Source organism: Aquarana catesbeiana, linkage group LG03 (assembly GCF_042186555.1).
Source record: "Aquarana catesbeiana isolate 2022-GZ linkage group LG03, ASM4218655v1, whole genome shotgun sequence".
NCBI lineage: Eukaryota > Metazoa > Chordata > Amphibia > Anura > Ranidae > Aquarana > Aquarana catesbeiana.
Genome location: NC_133326.1, coordinates 640,380,787 through 640,404,217, shown reverse-complemented (window position 1 = coordinate 640,404,217; position 23,431 = coordinate 640,380,787). Strand labels below are relative to the sequence as shown.

Sequence of the window (23,431 nt, the reverse complement as noted above, 5' to 3'; positions counted from 1 at the left end):
CTGATGTGCACTGATTGGCAGCATTTGCGGGCACTGTACTGATAATCAGGACACTGATGATCAGTGCCCTGATCAGTGTAGATGTTCCCTGTGTGGATTTGCCTGTTATTGGCTCTCCTCACATGCAGTCAGAGTGAGGAGAGGACTGCCGATAACTGGCAAATCCTGTTTACACTGTGGTCAGCTGTGATTGGACACAGTTGGTCAAATAGTAAAGAGCCACTGTGATTGGCTCTTTATCCCGATCTGTTATCAGCTGCGTCCAAAGGACACGGCGATCACAGACCTTCCAGCAATGTGAGCCTGTGCTTTAGCAGTCTTTTGGCTCTAGCGCTGGCAGGAGGTGGTTAGTGACATTTCACAATCAAGATTTTTTCTTCCAAGGGCTCAATGAACTTTACTTGAAGCACTTTAAATGCTTTGTGCACTTAATATATTCTATGCGCTATTTCGGAGAATATCAATTTTGTGTTTTAATTTTATTTATTAAACACCACAGGTATTATTACACCATTCGAGTATAGCACCCCCTCACTTAAATTTTAATTTGTATAGTGTCTCTGCACATTTGGGGAAGCAGCTTTATAACTAAATTTGGTTTATTTAGAATTTTTAAACACATTGGCACAAGGATCAATGATTAATTTTTTGTGTGCAGACTAGGAATCATAATTGTGATTAAACACCGTTTTCTTGTGTGAAACGTGCCAACCATTTGCAGCCTGTCAGTGTCCTGTGTGCATCACGTTGGGATAGATTCAATAAAAGGACTCAGGACCAGCCGTGGTGTGCAGCCATTTCTTCCTGTGGATGGATAGAACCTGTTTTTGCAATCTTTTTTTTCTAATATACCTTCAGTAGCTACAAATTTGAAAAGCTTACTTTGTCTTTGTTACAAATGCCTCTTAGATTATTTTCTTGTTTTAAAGACCAAGTAAAAAAATAATACAGTTTATAAAGGAAACTAAGTTTATTTTTTTGGCAGCCAATAGTTGGATACCTAGATGATAAATACACATATTTACAGAAGATGTGTTAACAGTTGTCCATTTAATGTGACTTTTTCTTCTGCTTGAAAGCCTTTCCTTTTGGCCCGCCCACTTTTTGCCGGGTGTTCGTTTTTGAGCGATTCCCCATCTTTGGGCCCTTAGAGCCAAATGCTCCCGGCTTCTTGAAGCCCTTCTTTTTACTCTGAGCAGGAGAGTGTTTATGTGCTCCTTTCCCCTCCTTACTTTTTTGAAACTTCTGTTGCTTTTTTCCAGGTCGGGGTGACTGTCCTTTTGGGAATTTTGACTTTTGGTGTTTGGCGAATTTGCCCTTGTGAGGTTCAGCCTGGGAACCAGAATCCCGCCTCTGAGTGGCAGGTCCTTTGGAACCTTTAAACTTTTTTCTGGGAGGTCCATACTTCCTGCCCCCAAAGGGCTTTTTGCTTCCATGGAGAAATAGGTCTAAAAAGGTGGAAAGATAAAGACGTTACTTCTAAACCTTACAGCTGTCTTCTGAGAGACATTAGAACTAACATTCAATCTTTCTGTATAATACACACACACACACACACACACACACACATATATATATACATACATACATACATACACACACGCATATACACATACAATAGCAAAGGCCTGGAAGATGGATTCTCTTACTATAGTGGAAACTAAAAATAGGAATACTAAGGAGATAATCCACGCAAAGCTGGATGCGCTTCTCCAAGATAGAGTCAAACATTAGACCAAATAATGGCAACCTTGGATACAGAAATCTCCCCCCCACTTTGATGAGACCCTCTTACTCCCGTGATGTCACCCTCATCACCCAACACCTAACACCGATTGTGGGATTGGTTATCAAACAGGACTTCGGGACCCCTCACTTTTTTTTTTCCCTTTCCTTACCCTGAATGCACTGCACAAGCTCTATAACTATGAATGCATTTTTACTCCCCTGATCAGAGTAAAAATGTTACTGTTAGACTTGAGACACTGAGTTTCCATGTTAGAATTAAAACAATGGCCAAAAATCATCAACTTTTGCTGCAATACTCACCTTCTCTCCAGCACTGTGCTGCAGACATTCTGTTTTGACATCCAGTGGTGGTCCGCTTTCAGTTGAATGACACCCAATGTCATTAAAGCGAAGTTCCACCCAAAAGTGGTACTTCCGCTTTAACCACTGCTCGCACCTGGCATGTAATTTTTTTGGGGGGGGAGATACCTAGTTTTGACAGGTACTTCCCGTCCCACTTCCTCCTTCCGTGGCCTCTCCCCCTCCCTCTCTGCAATCTTCTGGGACACGTCACAGGTCCCAGAAGATTGTATGGCAACTAAGAGTGCAGTGTGACTCGCGCATACGCACCCAGTTGTGAAGCCGCAAGCTGTCAGACGGGTGCCCACACTTGCAATGACGGTGCTGCAGAGAGGAGGGAGGCTTTGGGCGCATCGCTGGACCGTGAGACAGGTGAGTGTCTGTTTATTAAAAGTCAGCAGCTACACTTTTTGTAGCTGCTGACTTTTAATATAAACTTACAAATGAATGGAACTCCACTTCACAGCAGACCTTCACTCACCAGATGAATTATACATCACTGTACCGCCCCTACCACACACAAATGTTTTTTTTTTCCAGTCCACACCTCACCTAGGCGTGAATAACCTTTCCTCCATTCTGAAGCCTCCTGGAATATGTTTGTTACATACTGCAAGATGCTTTAGGTTCCATACAGTGGCCAGAGAAGGCTAGACCTGGCAGGACATCAGGGGCAGTTGACTAAACAAGGAAGACAACAACTGGCTCTGAATGACATCAGATAAAGATGGTGGTACAAGATCCAGCTTGTGGCAGGAGTGGATCAAAGCAGGAAACCCCTAAATTCACTAGGTGGGTTAGTATGTGAATGGTGTATAAAACCAGGGATAAATTTAAAAAGAACACATTGGCAAAGAGAGGGGAGGGGATGGGAGGTGGGTGAAGTTTCTTTTAGTTATGCTTTATATTTTATAATCTAAAACTTTACCACAAAACTCAATAGAGAATGTTTCAGAAATGGCATGTGACATATGACAAACCTCAGATGAAACATCCCAGACACACACACAGGGAAAAGGACAAGGGACCACATTATAAACAAGCAGAAATGAATCATTGTCAGCAGACTTGACAATGAGTAAACTATTGCAGTTTGCATTTCTAATCTTCTTAATTCTCTAGAGATCAAACAGATCTATATGACAATAATCAGAGAAATAAAAAGGATTAAAGCTTAAATTTGGGTATGGCAATGTTTAACTAGTTATACTGGTTCAGTTTGGCCATACCTGGCCGATCCCTGTGGAGGCTGGAAATCACCGCTCCCTACAGTGATCTCCAATGACATGGGACCCAAAAGCTAAGTGGCTGCCCTGTGAACACAGAAAGGCGCTCGCTCTAACATGGGCACCAATTGGAGATTACTTTTAGTTTTTTCAATGAATGCAAAGTGTTCTCTGGGTGAGATGAAGTGGGACAGTGACATCACAATCGGCACCTCATCCAATCAGAAAATACTGATCGGACTCTCTAATAAAATGCAAAGTGTACCCTGAATGGTGCCGAGCAAGCGACCTACTGTGTTCATTAAGAAACAGGGCAGGTGCTCAGCATGGGACCCAGAAGCTAGCGATGATCACTGGTGCTGATTACAATGATTTCCAGCTTCCACAGAGACCCCATACTTATATTGGTCTAAGCTGAACCAATGTAGCTATATAAAAACGATCATACCCAAATTTCAGCTTTAAAAAAGCTATTTTTCTGATCAGCACTAGTCCAGGTCAAAAAAAAAAAAAAAATTACCTACTTAGAAATATCGTTTGAGAGCAAATAAGCATATATAACATTAAAGAAGAGGACTTGAAGCATGACAGAATATATGAGGGAGACAGTACCTTGGTCAGGCTCCTCCCCAACCACCTGTCTGTAATACTCAGCGTCATCATCTTCTGACAGGTTAGCTGGATCTTGTTCTCCCGATAATCCAGGATCCTCTACCTCACTGTCCTCATCATCCTCACCTTTCTTCCTCTTCATACCGGCCATACTGCGATTCCTGTGTGCAGGGAGAGAACATGTCACTATAAAAGCAGAGGTCACTGCATAGGTTGCAAGAGAAAAAGTCATATTGCAACGAAGCTGTACAACCATCACCTCTATGTTTATACACTACTAACCTCATTCAGTAAACAAGGTACATTCACCCCAAGCAGATTCTCGTTTACTAGGTAAATCAGTTCAGAGACAGCTAGCTGCACTTAGCACACGTTGCTATGAGAAATGTCTTAGGCAAGCCCCAGATGATTTGATTTTCTTTCTTTCTTTCTTTTTTTCTTTATAATCACGTGTTGCGCTCAGTTACCCCATCAAAATAGTCAGCGTTGATGGGTGAATGCCTCCTGCAGCGCTATTGTGTTCTGCCGGCAGGGGGCACAGGGAGCCTTCCTGGCCAACAGAACACAATGGATTACTGCTAGTGGCTATAGCCGAAGGGAGAAATCGCATGCCAAAAATCCAACAGGCTGGTTTGTACTGAAGTCAATCGGTGGATCGACTTCAGTACAACCAGCCTGCCCAGACATGGTTTGAATATCGGCCAGACCCTGCTGAAACGGCCAAGATTCGATCCATGTATGGCCAGTTTAAGTGTAAGGGCCTGCAAGACTTATCGGCTACCCACCCCATGTGAATGAGCCCCAAGCTGGCTGCCCAGGATTAAAAAGGTACAAAAAAATAAAAAAACCCTCTTGAAATACATTGCAGAAATAGACGATGCTGCAAACTGCAGGCAAAGTACCTCGAATTCATTTCTCTGCACGCAGCAGCCTGTATCCTACACCTAGGTGCATGCTATACACAGTATACACAGAACTTCTGCATTTGCCCAATTGGAAGGCAAGTTTCCCTCCCCATTCCACAGTCCAGACATCCCATAAGTCTGCACCAGAGATCCAGGGACTCAAATTTTCAAATAATAATCAATGGTTTCATTACGAGAAAATGCTGCATACTTCAATACATAGATGCATTCTTCTGCAGCTAGGGTGCCCCAAATGCTGCTGTATACAAATTTCAACACTTTGATAGTGCTAAATGCTGCCCCCCCCCACCCATATTTCTACTGCCCCATTGTTATAGCATCTGGTTTTATTAACCAACAGGACATGTAGGAAGTGAGAGAAGGTGGAACACTTTACACTGTCACGAAGTAGAAAAACTTGCCAGTATTCCGCACAGCCAAAATACATTTAAAAAAAAGGTATGTGCAGACACCATTAGGCTTCAGTCAGTTTGAGTACTGACAGGGGGGCTTTAAAACATTGGTTACCCCAACATTTCATATTCCTGATATGTGCCTGCTGTACCATGTACTTAAATGAGAAAGTCTCCTCGCCTCTTTGTATTGCTTTCTTTATGTGAAATCCCAGGTGTTCCTGCCAGACCATCCGTTTTCCTATTAGAAACTGTTCACACTAAGCAGGAGAGCACAGCCTGGTCAGTTCTCTAGCTATGCTGGGAACTCAGACTGCTCTCCTCCAATGATCAGACATGTCCTGGCACGCTCCTGCTGCACAGCCATTCACTGAGAAGCTCGGTTGGCATCTTTTATGGGGCTGCACTGATAATCTGATTATAGGCATAGGCTCTTTACCGGAATCAGAGATGCGGTGTGTCAGAGCGACACACCACACTACTGATCAGCGTGTGCGAGTAGCTTATCCTGCCGGACGTCATATGATGCCCAGTCAGAATAATAGAGTCACTCTGCGGCCGTCATTTTGTATACGGCGGACAGGAAGTGGTTAAAAAGGGAAAATAAAATCAAAAAAAGTATTTTTTTTTTTTTAGATCTATACAAAAATGTTTTGCCTTTCAAATCTATGTTGAACTGAATGGGTTGTTTTACAAGGTAATCATTCACAATTACTTTAACTGCTTGCCGACCAGCCGCCGCGGCAGAAGGGCACAGCTGGGCGAAACTACGTTATCTTATGTCGCTTCGCCTTTTGGCCACTAGGGGCGTGCACGCAGCGTGTGTCCAGAGCACCCGAAGATCGCTCGTTACAGAGCGAGAACCGGGATCTGTGTGTGTAAACACACAAAACTTGGTTCTTTCAGGGGAGTAGAGACAGATCGTGTGTTCATACTAAGTATGAACACCGATCTCTCTCCCCTCCTAGACAGTCCCACCCCCACAGTTAGAACACACAGTCAGGGAACACAGTTAACCCCTTGATCGCCACCTAGTGTTAACCTCTTCCCTGCCAGTGACATTTATACAGTAATCAGTGCATTTTTAGAGCACTGATCGCTGTAGAATTATCAATGGTCCCAAAAATGTGTCAAAAGTGTCCAATTTGTCGGCTGCAATATCCCAGTCCTGATAAAAATTGCAGATCACCACTATTAGTAGAAAAAAAATATATATATATATATTCAGTATTGTATTATATATATATATAATACAACTGCCATAAATCTGTCCCCTATTTTGTAGATGCTATAACTTTTGCGCAAGCCAATGAATATACGCTTATTGCGTTTTTTTTTTTTACCAAAACTATGTAGAAGAATACATATCGGCCTAAATTGAGGAAAAATGTTTTTTTTTTTTTTTTTTAAATGTGGGATATTTATTATAGCAAAAAGTAAGATAAAAAAAACTGTCGCTCTTCTTTTATTTATAGCGTAAAAAATAAAAACCGCAGAGGTGATCAAATACCACCAAAAGAAAGCTCTACTTGTGGGGAAAAAAAAAAAAAAAAAAAAAAAAAAAGGACCTTTTGTTTGGGTAGAGCATCGCACGACCGCGCAATTTTCAGTTAAATCGACGTAGTGTTGTATCGCAAAAAATGGCTTGGTCATTGAGTAGCCAAATCTTTCGGGGCTGAAGTGGTTAAGGCTTGTGTTTACCAAAAGATGAATGCACATACAAATACCTAATCTAAAAGCAATAGAAAGGATGACATGCAGCTTCTGAGAGCATTGCACTCATGTGCTCCACATATCTATATAACACAGGGAGTGATGACGTACTTGTTCTCTTCCTTCTGCTGCTGCTTTTTCTGCACATTCTGCTCCTGTTTCTGCTTCCGCTCATTCTTCAGCTTCAGTTTCTTCTCTTTGCGCTCCAGCATAGCCGAGATCTCCTCTTCTGTCTTCTTAACTAAAAAATGAGCCACACATTTATTGGCCATATGTTCACTTAGGAGGTCAATAACGAAGAATGTTTTTTTTGCAGGAAAGGCCAATGACAATTTTATCATATAGCGCTTTCAAGTTAGATTAATTTAAACCCTGTCATGAGTGGGGGTTGCAATGGATTCCTGGGGGCATAATGTAACATGAAACCACCATTGGTGGTTATTGGTCAGTATAATCCTATACACCCAGAAATTAGAGACCCCAAAAATTCAAAGTGAGACCAGACTTTATATGTTGCCTCCAGATCAGAAGAGTTTGATATGATTTTGCTTTGGATAGAGTGAGAAAGTGTTGGAGACCATCATGTTGTTATTTCTGTTCCTCTTGCTGTGATTTTCACTAATTTCCTTTAAGATCAGGAAGTGATGGAAAAATTCACAAACTGGGAACCAAACAAAAAAAAAAAAAAACGAAAGAAGTGAGGAAGGGTTAGAACGTCGGACAATGTTTTTTTTGCGGTCTATGCCTTCATGTTCCTGCGACATATGCACTTGTGAAGGTGCCACAGGAAATTATAGAAAATCTGTCCACTTTCATTATAGGAAGAGATAAAAAAAACGCCAGAGAAATGTTAAAGCTGGACTCCGGGCACAAGCACTCTCATTTAAATATATCCCCCATTAGACACAAAAGATATAAATCCACTTTGTGTGCACCAAATGCCTTTGCAAACCCAGATATCAACTTGCAAAAACTGCAATGACATCATCACTGGGCTGTACAGAGTCCGTAGAGAGAGCAGAGCTGATGGAAGGACCAAGCAGCTCCACCCACTGCAGGCCGCCTGCAGAAACCTACAGAGGGGGGTAGATACAAGACCAGTCACCCTGCACAAGAAGTGACTGGTCTTGATAGGAAAGGTAGCTGCTTTACTAAAAAAACATTTTCACACTGGATTACCGCACAGATCTTGAAGAAATAAACAAATACACTGTTAAACAATTGGATGGAGTTATGGAGTGTTAAATTAACCAATGCCATTCCTAAACATTCAAGGCTTCTTCTTAAAGCGAACACCCATAACTCACTAAAGCTGTGATACAGGACTTTGCCATCACTCAAGCCTTCTTCTATCTTAATCAACTGCAGTGTCATCCGGGGTCCAATCTGTGAAAAAGAGAAGAATTATTGCATACAACCACTTTACATGAAGGATTTTCCAATAATCAGACATATATTAGTCCCTGACCTCAGTCAGACGCACAGCACTCTGCTGGGACTTCATGTTGCCTCTGCCAGCGTAGGCCTGGGGCAGCTCTGTGATGTTGTGGTCTCCATCCTGCTCCGCCTCGCTCTCGGAGAGATTGGCTCCTCTGAAAACACAAAAACAATGTTTTTACTACCCGTTAGAATCAGGTACCTTGCAACTCTCCCATCCAGCACAAAGAGAGGACAGACACAAATCAGAAGTCTAAAAACAGGCACGAGAATGAAAACCGAGTTATATCCTGGCTCTGCTCCAGACTTACTCCTTTGATCTCACACGGACAACCCAAGTGCCGGCTACCACAGTCATCTCCACTGGCAGTCAAAAATATAACCTGCGCTCCAAAACTTAGGTCTTCTTTCAGTGTTTAATAGTCAAAAAAAAAGATAGCATACATTGTCTCCACCCGAAACACCAATGTATGCTATTTTTTTTGACAATTATTGAAACATGGAAAGAACAGCCAAGTTTTGGAGTGCGGATTACTTTTTGAACGAAAGCAGGTTGTTTTGGGTAATTTCATAAAATTGCTCTTTGCTCTACTTTACTAACTAAGGCTTCATGTACACGGGACGTTTTTTACAACCTCTCCTGAACGATTAAAACTTGACAGATAGTAACCCATGTTTAAAAAAACAAAAAAAACAAAAAAAGTATATAATTGTCTTTTTCAAAATAGCCAAAAATGAAAAACGCCTGTGAATGAAATGCGGCTAAACGCGAGTTACCGCGTTTAGAAGCGTTTGATGCTTGAAATGCCTCTAAACTCAGCTTCTGAATCAATTTTTTTTGCGCTCCAAGAAAAGGCTCTAAACTCAACTGCCTAGAAACAACTGTAAAGTACCCTGTGTACATGTACTGATAAGATAACATAAAAGGAGAGTTCAATAGGAGTTGAAAAAATGCCCAACTGCTCTTAAACGTCTGTTTAGCAGCAGCAGTATACATGAGGCCTAAGCCTGTTTCATAGCTCATCACTGGGGTTGCACCGATACCACTTTAAGACCGAGTACAAGTACCAATACTTTTCAAGTACTCACCAATACTTTTTTTAAAGTCATGTGACAATGGCACTAATATGCAGCACTGATGAGGCGTGGACTGTCAGTTTTTATTTACAATTTTGAAATGCAAGCTTTCCAACAGCAGTCAACGTAAAGTTTTAAAGCGGAGTACCACCCAAAAATAGAACTTCCGTTTTTCCAGTTCCTCCCCCCCTCCGGTGTCACATTTGGCACCTTTCAGGGGGGAGCAAATACCTGTCTAATTCAGGTATTTTGCTCCCACTTCCAGGCATAGATACCAAAGCCACCCGGCGGGTATCTACGCCACTCCCCCCCCCGCTGTATTCTGGGAGACACACGGGTCCCAGAAAACCGCAGGGACCAGTGAGATAGCGTAGCACAAATCGCGCATGCGCAGTAGGAAACCAGGAAGTGAAGCCGCAAAGCTTCACTTCCTGATTCCCTTACCGAGGATGGCGGCGGCAGCACCCGACAGCCAAGGGATAGATCGGCTTCAGGTGCCGACATCACGGGCGCCCTGGACAGGTAAGTGTTCATATTTTAAGAGTCAGCAGCTGCAGTATTTGTAGCTGCTGACTTAAAAAAAAAAACGGCGGAACTCCGTTTCAACAGTCTACATTCCTTCTATAGTTTTAAAAATGTCTTGAATCAATGCTGAAGCACAACAATGCATGACAAGCCATTTCTCATTCCGTTCTATAGGACCCATTTCACACCTATGTGCTTTCCTTCAGTTTGATTTTGGAAGAGCTGCAGACACTTCTTTTGGTGCAGGATGGTGCAATTATGGGTCCATGCACTTCCATTGAAGTGCATCAAAAACGCATGTACATGTGTTTTTGATACATTACATAGCATGACAACAAGACACCTCCTCCTAGCAACATCTACCCTGCAGGCTGCACATAAAACAGAGGAGGTCACAGCATGATTGACACAGAAGAGCTAATCTGGCTGGTGAAGTTAAGATCCTTCCTCTATGATCCATTTAGATGGATTACAAAGATTGCACCAAGCGTAGCAGGACATTACCTGTAAGGTGTATGAGGATTGGGACAGTTATTTGACCACACAGAAAGAAAGTAAACATAAGTTTCTTCTGGACAGAAAACATTAATGCATATGCCAGTATATGCTTAATAAAAATTACACTTCTGCACACATTCCCAAAAAACAAACACATTAATAGCTTGTCATTGGCCAAAAGTAAAAAAAAAAAAAAAAAAAAAGCCATAAAAAAAGCACTGCAATGAATAAGGCCTAGCTCACACCCAGTGCTTTTTGCGGAAACGTACTACAGTCTATTTAACATGGTTTCCTATGTGACACGTTCACATCTATACATTTTTTCACCCACTGAGATTTTGGAAAGGTTCAGACTTTTTTTTTTAAAACGCAAAATGGTGCATTTTGGGTTCAATAGAAAAGTGCAGTTTTTGCTGCGATTTTACAGAGATTTGCATTTTTTAATCTGCCCAACAACAAATTGGCCAAAAAAAAAAAAAACCATTAAAAAATGTAAAACGTGTGTGCCAAAAGCACAAAACGCACAGCAAAAAGCACTGCAGAAACAGATCAAAAGCAAACTGCATATGTGTGAACCAGGCCTAAACAAATGCATGACATTGCACAAAAAAGCACCAAAAATGCATGAAGCAGGAGCACAGGTGTGAACATAGCCCAAAAGAACTTACTGCACTAAATACAACTAGAGACACCATAAGGGTGTCAATCAGATCATCACTGTGAGGGCACCATTCTTGCCATTGGCCACCAATGAAGGGGACATTTCTTCCACTGACCCCAAACTGTATTTAGCAGGAATTCCTGTGACCTGAAAACAATTTCATCCATTCCCCTGGTATAAAACATCTGAAAAGGCTGCTCTATAAGCAGGGTGCACCAATCCCAGTATAAGGAGGCATATCACCTCATTTATATACTTACTTGACCAGCAGCTCACTGATGTCCTCCCAGCGACTCATATTAGGGAACTTCTCCTGAAGCAGCTTCTTTACACCTTTGCTCATTCCTACTGGAACCACCTTTACACTGCTGTAGAAACAGAGGAATTTACAGATCATTTTGAAGAATACAAAAAAACAGCACTAAAAGGCCTGACCCTTTCTGAATCTACTAAGAAAAAAAGCAGGAAATTTTGTGTCTGTATTCACATCGGAAAGATTCCTCACACTTCCTGTCCTAGGGACCACACAACATAGGAAGAGATCTTCCCAAAGTCAGCAGAAAAAAAAACATTAACAACTTAAACTACCAGGCTGTGTCTCTAATGCCAATCACAGTACTATTGCTTGAAACGAAGAAGTCACTTCTGTAAAAAATAGTCTTTAGGGCCAGCAACTTCCTATAATGCAGAGCAACAGGACTGAAATTATTGGGCAGCAGCTGAACAGTGAGGAAATAATGTTCTTGCTTTACACGTGCTTTGAGAGTGTTCTTAGATGAGAGTAAACAGCCAATGACTAAGACCGTTATCTGCAGATCTTTCTTAATCTCTATGATAAGATGCTGCTGCAGGACACAGTGAACGTATGTACTTTGGTTTGCGGTTGTGTGGACCATCTCTTTCATGCAATGTGTCCTACAGTCATTTTTGTTACTTCTAGAAATGACAGTAAGCTCTGCAAAAAGAAAGTCAATAGTTGAGTGTGAAAATCTCAGATCTCCATACCCGTTTAACCACTTCATTCCCGGTGTATAATCAAATGACGTCTGCAGATGAGATCTCCCATCCTGGGCAGGCGTCATATGACGTCCTCCGCTTCCCGCCGTTGCAAGGGGCGTGTGCGTGCCGCGTGACTGATGAGCTGATGCACGTGCCCGACGGCCCCAATGTCCGCCAGGCCCCCCGCGATCGCTCCTGACAGAGCAGGAACGTGGATCTGTGTGTGTAAACACACAAAGCCACGTTCTGTCAGGGGAGAGGAGACAGATCGTGTGCTCCCAGTATATAGGAACACCGATCGGTCTCCTCCCCCAGTTAGAACACTCAGTGAGGGAACCCATTTAACCCCTTGATTGCCCCCTATTGTTAACCCCTTCCCTGCCAGTGACATTTATACAGTAATTAGTGGCTAGTGTGTGTAATATATATAAATATTATATATATGCCATAAATCAATAACCTATTTTGTAGGCGCTATAACTTTTGCGCAAACCAATCAACATACGCTTATTGCGATTTTATTTACCAAAAATATGTAGAAGAATACATATCAGCCTAAACTGAGGAAATTTTTTTTTTTTTAAATTTGGGATATTTATTATAGCAAAAAGTATTGGGTTTTTTTTCAAAATTGAAAAAAAGGGAAAAAAAAAAAAAAAAGGGCGTCAATTTTGTTTGGGTACAGCATCGCACGACCGCGCAATTGTCAGTTAAAGCAACGCAGTGCCGTATCACAAAAAAAAAAAAAAAAAAAAAAAAAGGCCCGGTCAGGAAGGGGCTAAATTCTTCTGGGGCTGAAGTGGTTAAAAACTCCCTTAGGAAATAGAACCAATCCAGGCTTACACAAGTGCACCACCCTGGAGCCAGCTGCTCCTGCCCTCTTCACTGACGGTCACCGGCTCTCTGAAGGACAGAGAACTGAGTGATCAGCGGTCTTTGAATGATCAGTTCTTGGTGTAGAGGCAGCAGGGGACTGATGCTACATCCACCTAGGTGAGTATAAGTGTGTGTTTTTTTAATATCCTGCACTTCTTTTCTTGTGGATCCTGAATCCAGATGAATTCCCCAAAAGATCAAAGCTCTGCCCAGACTATAAAACCATCATCCGAGCAACATGGAAATTTCAGAGCACTTACTAATGTCTGAAGTCCAGCGACTGGGTGTCCTCGTTATAATTTATAAGGATGCATCTGCGGATTGTATTCAGGTTTATCTAGAGAGGGAGGGGGGAAAAACAATGTGAGAAAAACACCAACTAGGGAGAGGTCTGATGCACACTATGCCCAGGAAGCAGGACCACCTTGAGGTGCCAAGCAGTGGTACTCTTAGCTGTAATAGGTGAACAATTAAAGACACAGCTGAAATATAAAGATATAAAGCTACTGTTTTACCTACCAAAGAATATAAAAAAAAAAAAAATATATGCCAGCGTTTATGCTTCAATGGGAATGGCATTAATAAACACAAACACAGGCTATTCATACTGTCCATGATAATTAACTCCTTAATGTGGATTTACCTACCCAGGAAATAATATGGATGTCTCAGAGCGTTTACTACACCAAGGATCATGGGAAACCCTCAGAAGACTACACTGTCACCATTGACATCCCGTAGAAACCAGTAAAGTAGCCCATAGATAATTTGATTTTCTCTTTCTTTCCACAACGGGTGGAAGTTAAGGAAATTGCTCGTGTGCCCTATCAGCACAGTCAGCGTTGATGGGGGAATCCCTCCTGCAGCGCTATGGTGTTCTGCCTGAGGGGGGCATGGGAGCCTTCGTGGCCACAGAACACAATGATTACTGCTAGTGACTACAGCGAAAATCGTATCAAAAAAAGAAATCTGACAGGCTGGTTGTACCGAAGTTGATCAATTGATCGACTTGGGCATAATCAGCTCATCCATACATAGATCAAATCTTGGCCGATCCCTGTTGAACCGGCTGAAATTTAATCCATGTATGGCCAGTTTTATTCTGTGTACCTTTCATAAATAGCACTTTTTTTTTTCTAATACGTAAAAGTCCCTGCTTACCCATATAGACATAGAAGACCCTCAGATTGGCTACTATTAGCCTGCTGGCTAAGCGGGAAAAAAAAAAAAAAAAAAAAAAAAAACACACATCTACGGCCAGCTTTAGCTTACAGTCAGATCTGTAAATGTTAGAGTAGAACTCCAGGCAGGTGTAAAATATGCAAATTAATGCTGTTCTGTGTTAATCTGCATTTTTTTATTTTATTTTTGCGCTAGAAATTACTTTAAATCTCACAAAAGGGTATACAGTTTCTGAAAGCAGAAACCCTGGAGAATAAAATGGTGCTAGTTGCAATTTTTATCTTGTTCGATATTTGCGCAACTTTTTTTCAAACAAATTTGAAAAAAAAAAAAAAAAAAAAAAAAAACAGAACAAAACACAGAAATGAAAAACAACAAAAACAAAAACACCACACACACACATTTTTGAAGTCCTATAAAAGTGATTGGGTGGCTCTAGAACTGCTCAGATCACTTTTTCTGAAAGCCCTTCGGCAGCTGTTTAAGTCCCCTTGTTTACCATGCAGTTTATAAACACACTTTGGTACACACGTGGTTAAATGTAATTTCTCATTAATGAATCAAGTGCAATTACATAAAAATAATAGGTGGGTATCTGCAATGTACAGCAACAATCAGCTTTGGAGAGGAAAGGGGCAGCACTGGGAACCAATCAGATGTACTGCAGACAAAAACATACTAATAGAAGGAGCGGGCAGCCTAAAAGAAGAGACTGTTGCTGCTCTTTCATTCTAGTGAACAAGCTGCTGATGGAGAGGGGAACCACTATATCCCTTCTACAGTATAAATGTAACAGAGAAAGTGGTGTCACTCTCCTAGTTGTGCGACAGGCTTTGTAAATGTCAGGACTGGATGGAAGCAAATACAAACACTTGGAATGTAATGCAGCTCTCATATTTGTATTACATCTGTGTATTTTATGGTTTACCAAGAGTTCAGCTTTAAGTCAAAATATAGTTATGTTTTACTCCATATCAATCAATCTTCCAGGGTCCTACCTTGTGAACATTGATAGAGGGGAACATGTTCTGGAACATGGTGGCCATCACCTTCACGTGCATTCCTTGCGTGCCAAAGTTATTAAGCACCAGCAGAGGCGGGTGAGTGAACTGCTGCTCGTGCATCCGATGCCGCTTTAGAGAGGAGATGATATCCTTTACCAATGAATACTGCCAAATAGGAAAACATCTGTGTTACAGAGATATGCAGAGACCTGACTTTTCCTAAGAAAGCCAAGTTGATTTTCATATTCTCACAATAGCCAGTTATGGATACAAGAACTAGGATGTATTAAATGATGCACTTGATGTCATTTTCTACCATCTCTGCACAGCAGTTCACTGCTTTAATGAAGAATAGTAATTAAATCTCATTCAGGTGTCATAATACACACAGCTGTATGTGTCTAAAGTGTAACACTTCCTCCTTCCCTTAATTCATAAAGATAAATATGGACTTTCAGTAAAAGGCTTAGTTCACCTTTAGGAGCATTTACACCCACTTGTAGGGTGTAACAGGTAACATCATGCTCCTAGTAACCCACCTAGGTCCACAAGGCTGAAACGCAATTACATTTTCTGTCTAGACACAGTGGGGTTGATTTACTAAAACTGGTGCAAGCCAAATCTGGTGCAGTTGTGCATAGTAACCAATCAGCTTCTAACTTCAGCTTGTTCAATTAAGTTTTGACAATAAAACTTAGATCCACGCATTACACCCACGATCTGCTGATGTAAAAAAAAAAAAAAAAAAAAAAGTACATTTTTTTTTTACCAGCAAAAAGATGTGCTTTTATTTTATTTATTTATTTATTTTTTACAAAAAGGTGAACTTGTCCTTTAAATAGTCAAAAGGTGAAGGTCTAGTGCTGGACCAATTAACGATGGAAAAAAAAAAATCTCTGTGCTGCTATATCTTATACCAGAAAAAAAAAAAAAAAGACTGAACTGAACCATTCTTTGTGCCTTTAAATAAAAACAATTGGTTTCTCTATGTCCCCGAGGTGAGCTGCTTTGATCAAAGCACCGGGTGTGAGGGAGGGGACACCACACTGTCTGCATTTCTTTTCAGTTCGTTATTCTTCATTTAATTACAAAATTATCACATAAAATAAGGTACATAACGGGCGGATGCAAAAAATATATTTAAACCATTCTACAATTTAGTGATTATGCTAATGTACCGCAAACTGTAGGTATAATTATTTTTAAAGAGTTTCCTGAGACCTGAAAAATATTTTGAGGGTTCCTCCAGATAAAAAGGCTGATAATGGCAGCTCTAGGAGTAAGATTCCATGGGCCTGTTTGTTCATTTTTTTACTTGTTTTCCAGAACCCAGAAAAAAAAAAAAAAAAAAAAAAAAGCTGAAGATTTCATTTAGAACGTAGTGCATTTTGCCCTGCATAGCTTCTGAATGTCTACTCCCATGACAGAGGTTCATAAGCTTGTCTCTTATACCAGCCCAATCCTTTCTGATGAGATCCCTCCATGTTACACTGCATTTAAGGTTGACATGATGGAAGCGCCAAAATGTTTGGACCTTTTATAATCCTTATTCAAAGAGGTGGAAGAGGGATTGGCTATGATGCTCACCTGGGTCACTCTGAAGTGTAGTGTGGGTCCTCTAGGCAAACGGACAAATTTCTTTAAAAAAAAAAAAAAATATATAATAATAAAATTAGTGACATCTACCATTACAAGCAAACCAATTTAAAGTACAAACTCAGTATTTCACATATTTTTTTGCAATTTTTAAAATCCCCTAAGACAAGCACAGGGACACCCAGATGTCAAGCAATAAGTCTGGAGAGCTGTTTCAACACAACTCCCATATACAGTGGAGGTACATAAACATTTGCCATGATACAGCATTTAGTATCCATTTTACCCATAGTAGAAAGATCTAGCATTCCTGTTCATCAATATCAGCCTGCAGGCAAGAGAAAACTACTGGGGAGGCACCAGAATACTCACCTTTGTAGCATATGTAGAGCATGTTATAAGATTTGTAATTCTGTTCAGCTCTTGTGAGGCACACCTACACTGTATACCCAGAGACATTAGCTTCCCTATCTTTCTACTAAGCCTTCAAGCTGTAGTAAGCCGCAAAAAAAGCAAGCAAAAAAAATATAATAAAATAAATAAAAAATTCTCCCTGCAAGTTAAGAGCATAACGTGCTAGTATGCATTGCATACTAGCACATTATGAAAGACTTACCTGAAAACAGCCCTCCAGCGGAGTGCTGCCATGGCTTCCAGTCTTCCTTTTGGGTTTGCGGCCGTTTGACAGGCCGAGGCGCGATGACGTCACTCTCACACATGTGCGCAGGAGTCACGGCTCTCTCTATGGAAGGCATGTCGGGTCAAGTGTAGGAGAGATTTACTGTACCTACAAGTAAGTCTTATTATAGGCTTACCTGTAGGTATAAATCATTAACTACCACTTTCAATGAGATTGGTGAGGTAGCATGATAGCAGTATGTAATAAAATTATCCAGTGCTGACTCTCCCTGACTCAGCTTCATTTCTGGTGTACAGGTGATAACAGATTATGCCAGCACTATTAAAACCCATTTAAAGTGTGTGTATAGCCAAAATGTTCTCTTTATTTTCAGATGGAGTAAGTATTTAAACCAGTTTATTTTTGCAGTCGGTCTTCATTTGGGGGATTTCACTTAATTTCCTGACCCACAGTTACAAAAGGAAGTGAGAGGCAATCTACACATAGTGTAGGGAATTTCTCTCTTAGACAGCTGTCATTGGGATAGGTCTCCCCATTTAAAAGATTACCCCTCACCTCCTGGTGTGGTGACAACTCTAAAATGTTGAGTGTCCCATCACTTTCTGGTTTGGTGACAAAGTACAATTAGGGTTAGTGAATCTCCCCAGCAGAGGCACAGACAGCAATAAAACATAACAGGGGTTCTAACTTTTCTAAAACCGAGTAGCTAAACATGCTTTGTTTTAACCACTTCAATACCAGGCACTTTCACCCACTTCCTACCCAGGCCAATTTTCAGCTTTCATCGCTGTCACACTTTAAATAACAATTGTGCAGTCATTTTTAGACAGATAGAGCTTTCTTTTGGTGGTATTTAATCACCACTTTATTTTTTTCTATACAAAACGAAAAAGATTGAAAATCTTGGGGAAAAAAAAAAAAATTTTTCTTCTTCACTGATGATCGGTGCCCCGATTATAAGAGTAAAGGATGTGCTGACAGCCTTTTCGGTTATTGGCTCTCCTTTCCACATACAGACACAGCGCCTGAGTAAAAGACTGACGATAACCGACAAATCTGTTCACTGTGATTGGACATCACTGATCACATGGTAAAGGGCCACTGTGATTGGCCCCTTACCACGATCTGTGATCAGCTGTGTCCAAAGGACACAGAGCGCACCCGATGCCCTCTGGGGTTGTGCAGGGGGCAGGAATCTGGGAGAATGTCTATGGATGCCCTACCAGAACTATAGGACCACGCTGTAGCTGTCTTTTTGCTATAGCGCAGTACTAAAGTGGTTAATGCAAAGCTGGATAAAGAAATGGGTATTTATATTTGCCTCAGCTTCTACTCCACTCATCACAGGTATCGCAAAACTATCACTTACAAAGTTGACATTGGCTTCTGTCTTGGTGAAGATCAGGAAATGGGTCACTCCTAGTGGACCAGCCACAGCAACAAAGTCTTTCAGGCTATTCTTCTTGCGAACCTAGAACACAATTCATAGAGTCACGATTACCATCTTCACAACAATACATTACTGGTCTTACCTTTCTGGAGTCATTTCAAGATTTTCAGATATACGTGTAAAAGACTGGTTTGATGTAAATAGTGTTATTAATGCATGCTATTGTTCTACAGAGTCCAGTTCCTATGTGTAATTCATTTATTTTCCGGCTTTAAAATGATAAACAATAGTTGTGCTTTTCTGCTTCTTCTCAAAATGTAAGGCAGGTACTGCGGGTGGAGCGAAAAAAATAAATAAAAAAAGGGGTATCCGGATCCACCAAGCACACACACTTGATGTGGATAGGGGAATCCCTCCCACCCAGCTATTGTATTCTGCCAGCAGCGAGCCTTTTCGGTCGCTATTTAAGGGTTGTTGTGTGATGCTGCCTTCTGGCCACTCCCCAATGATGTCTCCTATGATGAAACGCGTTAGTCGGGGGCAACGGAAGTTACGGCATCACGCAAATTGAGAATCGGAAGTGGGCTACTGCCTACCACGAGCAGAGGATTGGATGCTCTTATTGCAGTAATATAGGACAGTGCTTGTTTTGCCCTTTACTCAGAGTATTTTTATTCTATTATAATAAATTGAAGGATTTTACTTACTACTCATCCTTAACGCTTGTGGACATCTTTGGACGAGGCGTGTGGGGGAGCTTTTCTGGAAATCCTGAGGATTTCACAGCATAGATGACATAAAGAGCATGTTTGACCATCCATTTATTGGTGGTTATGATCTGGTAAGGTGGATCTGCACACACCTTGGCGTTTTCTTGCCATTTCTCGGTTAGTGGAATGACCATCTGGAGGGTTTCAATACTCTCAGCTCAGGAACAATATGGATATATGCACTCTGTGGTAGACTACTCAAACATTTTTTGTGACTCGTTTGATGGACTCTTATTATACTTTTCATATGTCACCATTACGGGTTTATGGTGTATTAATTATGCATATTCTTTTTGATGTTTGCACATATTAATATTTTTCATATAGTTTTTTCTATTTATAATTGGTAATCTATAGTGTTGCATGTTTTTTTACCATTTGTTTTGTTGATGGGGGAATCCTTCCCACTGAGCTATTGTATTCTGCCAGCAGGAAGCCTGCAAAAGACAAGGTGTCTGCAGCTACCCATGTTCTGAGAAGATAATCTTTTCCTAACATGACAGGTTCACTTTAATCATGAAATGCCAACAAAGCAGCCAATTTGAACACTCTAGTAAACAAGCAGCACACACGTTTATCTATGTGGCCTGTTACCTTGAGAGAGGTGGCCGTGAATGGCTCCATCGCCCGTCGGACATCCTCAATCAGCTGCTGTACATTCTTTCCAATCTGCCCGCGATGGAAGACAAAGGAGTGAGGGACGCCTGCATATTCTTCCTCTGCATTGTGGATGGATGTGGCTCGCAGCTTCTTCTGATTCTTTGTCTGGAGAAGAAGAGAAGGAAGGTGAATAGATCAATGAGACACACATTGAGACCTTTATATAGTAGAATATCACTTCAGTCCAAGTGAAAATTCCCATCAGACTTGCATGTTTTTTTACAGAAGATTGCTCCATAAACAGCAACAATCAGCAGCTGTAACATTTGTCCACTAGAAGAATGCACCTGCAATGGTATCAGCGAATATAGTAAATGTGCTTTTATGTTCTGGAAAAGGCACGTGTATTATATAGAATGGCTGCTATCCTAAATGTTGTGTGAAGCAATCAATTCTTTTCCTCATAAAAAGAACCCAAAAGATCATCTATATAAAACCGTATTTACGAAACAGTCTTCATATAATCATTTGTAAAGTATAAGTCCTCCTTTGGAACATGTTATACCTGTAATAAGGGAGTAACATGTTCCCATTGATTTCAAAGGGCAGGAGTGGGGAAGGAGGGGTGAATTCACCCCTCCTTCCCCACTCCAAAGATGCTGCTGGCAGGACTTTTCTTCCCATGCTGCCAGTGCACCGCTCCAGTGTGAAAGCCCTCGGGGCTTTCACACTGGAGACAAAGCAGCTGCACTTTCAGGTCAGTTTGCAGGTGCTATTATTAGTGCAATAGCGCCTGCAAACTGCCGCAGTGTGAAAGGGCCCTTAATTAAATCATTGGATCAGAGAGCAGCGTTGAGCCGCACTGTGTGTGTCAATAGATGCAAACAATGCAGCTTGGGATCAAGTCCGCACAAGAACCCCCCTAGCAAGCGGCTTACTATGGGGGTACCTAGATGGCAGGGGGGGGCCAGGAATGCCAGCGAGGGACCCAGCAACAGGAGGCTGCTCTGTGGAAAAACAATTTACACAGAGCAGGAAAGTTTGACTTTTTTTTTCTATAATAATAAACAAGAAAATCCTTTAAGCTACCACAATTTGCAAGTCTGTACAATCTGCTTCCCACAGCAGATACAACCCCCCTCCACTAAATACAGCACAGACCCCAACCAACATCACCCTCTCCACACAGCGCAGACTCCAACCAACACCCCTCCACTATGCACGACAGGGACCCCTAACCGACGGCACCCCGACAGGGACCCCTAACCGACGGCACCCCGACAGGGACCCCTAACCGACGGCACCCCTAACCGACGGCACCCCGACAGGGACCCCTAACCGACGGCACCCCGACAGGGACCCCTAACCGACGGCACCCCGACAGGGACCCCTAACCGACGGCACCCCGACAGGGACCCCTAACCGACGGCACCCCGACAGGGACCCCTAACCGACGGCACCACGACAGGGACCCCTAACCGACGGCACCCCGACAGGGACCCCTAACCGACGGCACCACGACAGGGACCCCTAACCGACGGCACCCCTAACCGACGGCACCACGACAGGGACCCCTAACCGACGGCACCCCGACAGGGACCCCTAACCGACGGCACCCCTAACCGACGGCACCACGACAGGGACCCCTAACCGACGGCACCCCGACAGGGACCCCTAACCGACGGCACCCCTAACCGACGGCACCACGACAGGGACCCCTAACCGACGGCACCCCTAACCGACGGCACCACGACAGGGACCCCTAACCGACGGCACCCCTAACCGACGGCACCACGACAGGGACCCCTAACCGACGGCACCCCTAACCGACGGCACCACGACAGGGACCCCTAACCGACGGCACCGCAACACACGACGGGGACCCCAACAGACGACACGCGACAACAGGGACCCCAACTGACAACACACAGAGACCCCCAACTGATAGCAACCCCTTTACCTCCAAACACTACAGCAGAGACCCCAACTAATGACATCACCTCCTACTACTACACACAGAAGATACCCCAACAGATGTCTGCCCCCCTCTATTACACAGCAGAGACACGACACCCCCCACCCCCCCAACTCATCACACTTCCTTCTCCCTCCACTACACACCACCTCACCTTCTCCTTCGACATATCACCCGCTCCAGCTTCTACCCACGTGCAACAAAACACACTTCCGCTTTTGGTGAGATACACGGAAAGCAGTCCGCAGCTCCGGAGTCTTCAGTTCCGCCTCCATTCTGTTCCGGCTTGGAGGAGTGATGTAGATGCGTCCCTAGGCTGTGTAACGTGTTATGTGGGCGATACAAATGTCAGGGAAGACTCAGAGTTTACATCTGAGAGGGTCTGCTGGACGTTATAGTCACACTGTGCAGCACATAGAATAGTTACCCTGACCAGACCAGCACATAATGATCATAATATCAATATAGACAAGAACTGATGAGGTGCTGTTTAACAATTCTCCAGTTAAATATTGTCCTGTTTTAATCATAATGATCAGTCATAAAGGAGGTTAGAAAAAAGAATATGTTTTGTAGAACGGCGTTCCTTTCCTCCTGTAACCATAAATCATGTGGCCAGCTTTGTGGAATCAGTCAAGGGGGTCTGTGCCGAATAACAGCCCATACGTTAATGATCCGATCCCCCAAAAATGATCCGATTCCCCCATCCACACCCTCACCTGATTACCACAACCACATCCGATTTCTCCATCCCATTCCCCCATCACTTCCCCATCCCATTCCCCCATCACTTCCTCATCCTATTCCCCCATCACTTCCTCATCCGATTCCCCCAGCACTTCCCCATCCGATTTCCCCATCCGATTCCCCCATCTGATCCCGCCATCATTTCCCCATCCGATTACCCCATGCGATTCCCCCATCACTTCCCCATCCAATTACCCCATGCGATTCCCTCATCACCTCCCCCTCCGATTCCCTCATCACTACCCCATCCAATTCCTCCATCACTTCCCCATCCGATTACCCCATGCTATTCCCTCATCACTACCCCATCCAATTCCCCCATCACTTCCCCATCCGATTACCCCCTCCGATTCCCTCATCACTTCCCCATCCGATTCCTCCATCACTTCTGCATCCGATTCCCCCATCACTACCCTACCCGATTCCCCCATCATTCCCCCATCCGATTCCCTTATCACTTCCTCATCCGATTCCCTTATCACTTCCTCATCCAATTC

At 42.6% G+C, this 23,431-nt stretch overlaps 1 protein-coding gene across 1 annotated transcript; it reads right to left on the bottom strand.

The window, feature by feature from the left end:
- Positions 1-1,001: 1,001 nt before the first annotated feature.
- Positions 1,002-22,493, bottom strand: PPAN (peter pan homolog). Its single transcript, XM_073622541.1, has 12 exons — positions 22,342-22,493; positions 20,207-20,377; positions 18,822-18,923; positions 16,804-16,854; positions 15,211-15,381; positions 13,291-13,367; positions 11,416-11,523; positions 8,426-8,549; positions 8,265-8,343; positions 7,069-7,198; positions 3,927-4,087; positions 1,002-1,448 (listed from the first exon to the last, which is right to left on the bottom strand). The coding sequence occupies exons 1-12, from the start codon at positions 22,354-22,356 to the stop codon at positions 1,051-1,053; spliced, it is 1,587 nt and encodes a 528-aa protein (XP_073478642.1). The 5' UTR covers positions 22,357-22,493; the 3' UTR covers positions 1,002-1,050.
- Positions 22,494-23,431: the final 938 nt, after the last annotated feature.

Excerpts from the sequence above, each read along its gene's own strand:
- PPAN (XM_073622541.1), bottom strand. Across the intron at positions 8,550-11,415 it reads ATCAGTGAGCTGCTGGTCAA|AGGAGCCAATCTCTCCGAGA; the intron begins GTAAGTATATAA and ends TTGTGTTTTCAG. Across the intron at positions 4,088-7,068 it reads CAGCAGAAGGAAGAGAACAA|GAATCGCAGTATGGCCGGTA; the intron begins GTACGTCATCAC and ends CCCTGCACACAG.